The sequence below is a fragment of the Crocodylus porosus genome, unplaced genomic scaffold (assembly GCF_001723895.1).
Source record: "Crocodylus porosus isolate Cpor-Errol unplaced genomic scaffold, CroPor_comp1, whole genome shotgun sequence".
Taxonomy (NCBI): domain Eukaryota; kingdom Metazoa; phylum Chordata; order Crocodylia; family Crocodylidae; genus Crocodylus; species Crocodylus porosus.
In genome coordinates, this window is record NW_017728949.1 from 3,343,478 (window position 1) to 3,350,094 (window position 6,617).

Consider the following 6,617-nt stretch of genomic DNA (forward strand, 5'->3'; position numbering starts at 1 on the left):
GCTGACTTCCTGCCCTTTGGGCGGGGGGCTGGACTCGATCTCCCGAGGTCCCTTCCAGCCCTGATGTCTATGAAATCTATGAAAATAATTCTGTGGCAGAAAGATAATTTAGCCTTTCACTATCTGCTAGCTTTTTAAGGTAGTTACAAAGTTAATGGGTATATTAAATCGTTACAGATAGGCATTTCAATTTGAACTAGTTTCATTGCTCTACCTGCTGATTTAAACGCAATGAATTTAGAAAAAATATGGTAGGCTTGGTTCCATATTGGTGCTCTTGAATCTTGGCTTTTTACACTCCCTCTCTTTTGTTATTTACTTGTTCGTCTTCTTTGCCTGGTATCAATCTCACCCTGCAGGAGACAGAAAAAACTTTTCTTCCTCTGACCTCTCTGACATCTTGCCTGAGGAGATTGAGGTGGATGTGAAGGCCGCTGCAGAGATCTCCATGGGGACAGAAGTATCAGAAGAAGACATAAGCAATATACTGCATCTCTGTGAGCAGGTACATAGGCATGGACAGTATTTAGCATCGTATTTGTAGTTTGAATCTAAAGTGTGTGATACTGGGGGCCCCTCTTCTGTAGATTTTTGTATAACAATTTCAGTACACTTTTTTGATGGCAGTGATGATACCTATACTGTTGCTATCCTGATGTACAGATATGAGGGTGCACAGTCACTACCTCATCTGATGCCATCTTAGATTGCTGACGTTTCTAAATGAATTGGAGTCCGTTGGGTATGATTTTTGGGCAGAAGTATTGGGATCGAAAACATTTATTCTTAAAGTGCTTTAAGATCCATAGAAGAAACTACCACATTTTTAGTTATACATAGCTTTTCAACTGACAGTATCATGTATTGCAAAAGTGTAATGGTAGTTCCATTTTTGTAGGATGAAAATAGAGGCCAACGGCCCAGTCTTGCTCAAATTCAGGTCAGATGTAAAATTCAGTTGAGTATTGCTAAGTCCCCCTTCATAGTCTAGGGTGCTGTTGCATGACGGAATTATTCTGGAGTAATTTATCCTCTACTTTAGCATAACTAGGGTGAAAGGTGAAACAGCATTTCCCCTGGAGAAATTGTTGTGTTTTATGTTCTGTTCCACATTCCTCCAGAATTATTTGAGTATACACTGGAATAAGTTTAATATGTGTTTTTACTACTTTATCAAAGTCAATTCAAGGAATCAAAAGGTTGAGAAGACTAATAGTAAGTTCTTTGCTCGTAGTCGTGTTTGTGGTTCTCTGGACAATACTACCTGCTCTTTTAATTTTTTTAAACAAATCATTCTTCAGGGTGAGATTTGATATTAGGGAGAATAGATGAGCAAGTAAGTGGGAAAGAAGAGAGGGAATGTGAAAAGACAAGATTCAGGAACATTCATATAGAAACATGCTTTCTCTTTTCTTCTTTCTAAATTCCTCGTGGTCATGTTCCTTATGCTCTTTTTGGGGGTGTGAGTAGGTGTGTGTGAGTGGACCATATTTGGAGTGAAGAGCATTTATCTAGCATCAAGAGACATTTCCCTTTAAAACTGAATAATCTGGGTTTTGTACTACAGAAAATTCTCTTCATTAAGCTTTCATTACTGTCCTTGGCCCTCTGTCAGTCTTTTATCAGGAGTTTTAATGAGAAAATGAGTCGTAAAGAACCTAGTGTGTAGGATTTCAGCCTGTCATTCATGTCTATCTTTTTGCAAAGTTGCTTCTATAAATCTTTCCACTAACTCTTCTTCCTGAATTGCTGGGCATTTCATACCCTGTTGTGTGGCCCAACCTGTTATTTAGTTATCTAGAGCCTCTTTTATCAGAATCCTCCATTCTTTTGCTTTTGACAGAGTTCGTAATGCAGGGGTGTCAAACATACATGGCTTGCGGAGCCCTACCATCTGGCCCCTGATGCTCCCCCTGGTTCTTATCAGACCCATCCAGGGCACAGCATATGCTCATGGCACAGGACTAGTCCACAGGCCAAATGTGGTCCATGGGCTCCCTCCCTCTCCCCCAGCATACTTGATCCAGTGACTGTTCCAGCTGGTCTGGGAGCCATGCTGCGTGCAGTATGGATTCTGGAGTGGTCAGACTGTACTGCACATGGTGCCTGCTTTGGGATGCATTCTGCATGTGGTGCCTGCCCCAGCCAGTCTAGAACCTGTGCTGAGCACAGCACTTGCAAGCACATGTGAGTCCCAGACTGACTGGAGCAGGCACTACATGCAGCACAGTCCTGCAGCTGCCAGAGCAGGCACCAGTTGCAGAGCAATCTGGCTGGGGTTGCTACTGCATGTAATGTTGCTGCTGCTCTGGCCAAACTGCTGCATGCAGCACCCTTTCCAGCTGCTCCAGGGTTTGCAGTGCAGGTTCCAGACTGGCTGGGAAAGCCCCTAGATTAGCTATTTCTGGGGAAGAGGACAGGGAGGGGTCTATGGGCCCAGTCCGGCCCTACACAATTCAGCCAGCCCACGGGATCAGGTAGGTTTGACACTGCTGTCCTAATGCTCTTGGAGTTCCTTGTTATTATTTCCTGTTGCTGATTTTCCCGTGTGTCTGTGCCAGGTGATTGAAATCTCAGAGTACCGTACACAGCTGTATGACTATCTGAAGAACAGAATGATGGCCATCGCACCTAACCTCACTGTCATGGTTGGGGAATTGGTTGGAGCAAGGCTTATTGCACATGCAGGTAGGTTGGTACATGTTGATTTAGGTAAATTTGTAAGTTAGATATGAATTAGCTTCAAGAAAGGAGTCCAGCAACCGCTCTTGCTAAGGATCTGGTCAGTGGAAAGCACTGTAGGACTTGGCTGTTAAGTCCCTTAAGAAAAGGCAGAAGATGTTGGCATGAGCACAGAAGGTGTCAGTGATGATATCTGTTTCAGTTGGCCTGAATCTTTTTTGAAAACATGAGGGGCAACTTCAGTCACTACCTCTTCTGAGACGCTTTCTGAGCCTGTTGCCAACATTTCAGTCATGTCAGAGTTAAAATATTATATTAGAAGGTTGGGTATAAGTTTGTGTGGTCAGACAGATTGACTTGAGTTATCCTTCTCCCATGTTTCTAAAGTGCTAGTGTGAGCATTCTTACTGCAGAGTGTTGTCAGTACAAAACATTAATCCTGTGGACTGGTTTGTGTTGAGACAATCTTTCCTCCCCCATCAAGCTAAGAAATACAGAATTTGGTTAAGGAACAGAGGATCAGTGGAATTTTCTCCTCTCAGGAGACTTGTAAATCAGCCCAGAAAACCATGGCCATCAAAGCTTGAAATTTGTCTCCTTTTCAGTTATATTTTAGTATCTGTTATGTGTGTCCCCCTCTTTAGACTGGTTGTATTCCAGTATATGCTGTAACTTTTTCTGCCCTAGGTTCCCTTTTGAATCTGGCGAAACACCCAGCTTCCACTGTTCAGATTCTGGGTGCTGAGAAAGCACTCTTCCGAGCCTTGAAGTCTAAACGAGACACACCCAAGTTTGGCCTCATCTATCATGCTTCCCTTGTGGGTCAAACAACACCCAAGAACAAAGGAAAGGTGAGTTGCTGGGATGTTCCATCTTGTTAATTGGCTTTTTTTTTCCCTGAACAGATGAATATCTCTGAAGATTAAGGATCAACTTTTTAAGAATTCTAAGGAGGATTTTTCCATGGTTAGCTATAGCTTCTTTCATGAGTAGACCATTCCCTGCAGATCAGGTTGTTCAGTCAGCTGCCATTCATTCCTCTTTTGTGGGAATAAAGGGAATTGGGTTGTCAATGTGGAAGACTGAGTAATGATGGTGATGGATATATTACTGGTAGGGATGTCCATGGGTGAATCTAGGATTTTGAAAAGGGTATAAATGATATGGTGCATCATCATATATGAACAGCACACATTTTTCTCCAGTTAGAGAAACTAGAAGCTTTACTAATGAGAGCTGTGGGCGTAGCTCTGTATTATTTTTTTTAGGATCAAAGCAAAAATAAATACAACTTTTTTTATTGGAATGTTCACTAAGTTCTTAGATTATGTATTAAGTTTAAAAATACAGGAAACTAGGCAAAAATGGTCAAAAGTCAAGAGTTAATTAGTCCTGTAGTCATGATTCAAATGTACATCTCATATTCAAATTTGTAAAACAAAATCTAGTCTTCTTGAACATCTTGACTGCACTTCCAATACTTCACTGACTGTCATTTCTACACATGAATTAAGGTTTTTAGCTAGTACTCAAAACAGTCTACAGGGCTGTGAAATAGAATAGTGACATTGCAAGCAGCAAAATTGCAGATGAAAGGATAGTTTGATTAGTGGAACATTAAGACCATTAAAAAGAATAGAGGGTCATTAACAACAGCTCTGGAATGAAGAGCCAAGGGCAGGAATTGGAGAGAGTATAATGAGCCAATAATTCAGTTGACTTCATTGCTGCCTGAATAAAAATGCCACTACCCCTCCCAGGCAATTGGTTTAAAGTTTGGGTGAAGCAAGAATCAAAGGAGGGTGCAGCTACACCACTGTACCCCCTCCTTGATCCTACCCTCAGTAGGTGCGTCTATGTGACGTAGCATCCATGGGGAAAAACCATGATGCTGGAGCTACATTACCATAATGACGCCGTCCCTCAGTATAGTGCCTCACTAGGCTGATGTAACAGCTAAAAATAACCACACACCATACACACAGGTCAGTATGGGATGTTGCTGCACCATCATTTAAATGCACTAAATGACAGTGCAGTAACAACAGCTGGGCAGGGGCATATGTAGATACGCCCACTATGTCATAATCAGAACTGAGTAACAAACAATACCGAAGAAATTTAATATAAAATAAGCTGATGAAAGCATTTGGCTTCCTTGATTTCAGAGGAAATCCTTGAAATCAGACCCCTACTCTTACTGGAGCTCGCTGCTTATATTTATAGGACACAAGGAATTTGAAGGTGTTTTTAATAATACAGTAGTGAGAAGGATGTGTTCACATAGTGGAAAAAGTTATTCAGTATCATATTTGAAAGGCAGATTGGTCATCATCCACCTCATTCAGATCAAGGCAACCTGACTAGAAACAGTTTACCGCATTCAGTATGTCCTAACTTAGCATTTAAATGCACAATTACCTTATCGGGGATCTCAGCACACAAGTAAAGGTCACATGGGATGTATCATGTGTTTTCTTGGACAAAGCACTGCTGCTTAAGGGGCAGTCTAGTCTTCTATTTGCTGGCAAGATTTCCAGATCTGTGTTCAGAGTGAATTATCACCTAGTGTTCAGTCTCAGCATTTAACATTCTCTTTTTTCCCCCCCAGATCTCTCGAATGCTAGCAGCCAAAACAGCCTTGTCTATTCGGTATGATGCCCTTGGAGAGGACAGCAGTGCTGAACTGGGAGCTGAGAACAGATTAAAAGTAGAGACCAGAATGAGGCAGCTAGAAGAGAAGGGGGTGAGTCTGGAAGGGGGATGCCAGGATGCCAGGATTGTAAGGAAAACTACATTAAAGCTGCCTGTGTGCAGGGTGTGGTTCTTCAGATAAACTCCAAATTTGTTCCCTGTGTAAGACTAGTATATTGCTTCGTAAAGTTTTACCCTGAAGTACTGGCTGGAGCAGGTGGGGAATTTCAAATTGGCCCCATTCTTGTCTTTGTTTTAGCTTTTCTTTATCTATACTTAGATGCATTAGAAGGCTTTATTTCTTAGCAAGAGAGGAAGTGACACACCCTTACATTACACTGCATCACTCCTCTATTAAGAAACTGCAAAGGGCAGCTTGATGGTCTGTGGCATCTTTTATTGCAAGCAAGGAAGCTCGTTGGAGCTTGAGGACGTTTTCATCAAGTGTTTCCCACTTGGCTTCTCCTATCTCTAAGCATCTTCCATTGTGCTCAGCCATACTTAGTCTTCATACCTCTGGAGCCAATAAACAGTGCAGCTCTTGCCCAAAGAAGGCATGCAGTCCTCTACTGAGTACTAATCACCTTTCTTCTGAGCAGTAATCTTCCATCACTGAGCACTAATCACCTTGCTTCACATTATTATTGCACCTTGGGAAGAAAAACCTGCAGCATCCTTATAGGCTTGGCAGTGCTATGCTGGCTAGCACTATGGAAGAAAGAGACTTGGGGATCATCATTGACCACAAGATGAACATGAGCTTGTAATGTGATGCTGCAGCTACTAAAGCAACCAAAACGCTGGCTTGCATCCATAGATGCTTCTCAAGCAAATCCTGAGACGCCATTCTCCCCTTGTACTCGGCCTTGGTGAGGCTGCAGCTGGAGTACTCCACAATTCAAAAAGGATGTGGAGAAGCTTGAGAGAGTCCAGAGAAGAGCCACATGCATGATCAGAGGTCAGGAAAACAGACCTTATGACAACAGGCTGAGAGCCACGGGGCTGTTTAGCCTGGAAAAGTGCAAGGCTCAGGGGTGACCTGATGGCCACCTATAAGTTTATCAGGGGTGACCACCAGGATCTGGGGGGAACGTTTGTTCACCAGAGCGCCCCAAGGGATGATGAGGTCAAACGGTCATAAACTATTACAAGACAGTTTCAGGCTGGACATAAGGAAGAATTTCTTTACTGTCCGAGCCCCCAAGGTCTGGAACAGCCTGCCATCGGAGGTGGTTCAAGCA

The 6,617-nt window shown here is 42.7% G+C and overlaps 1 protein-coding gene across 1 annotated transcript in view; it reads left to right on the plus strand.

Moving 5' to 3' along the window:
- NOP58 (NOP58 ribonucleoprotein) overlaps window positions 1-6,617 on the plus strand; it is a 43,871-nt gene that overhangs the window by 22,355 nt on the left and 14,899 nt on the right. The window contains exons 8-11 of the mRNA XM_019553815.1: window positions 360-505; window positions 2,562-2,688; window positions 3,370-3,533; window positions 5,294-5,428. Coding sequence (XP_019409360.1) covers window positions 360-505; window positions 2,562-2,688; window positions 3,370-3,533; window positions 5,294-5,428 — 572 coding nt within the window. The remainder of the gene's footprint in view (window positions 1-359; window positions 506-2,561; window positions 2,689-3,369; window positions 3,534-5,293; window positions 5,429-6,617) is intronic.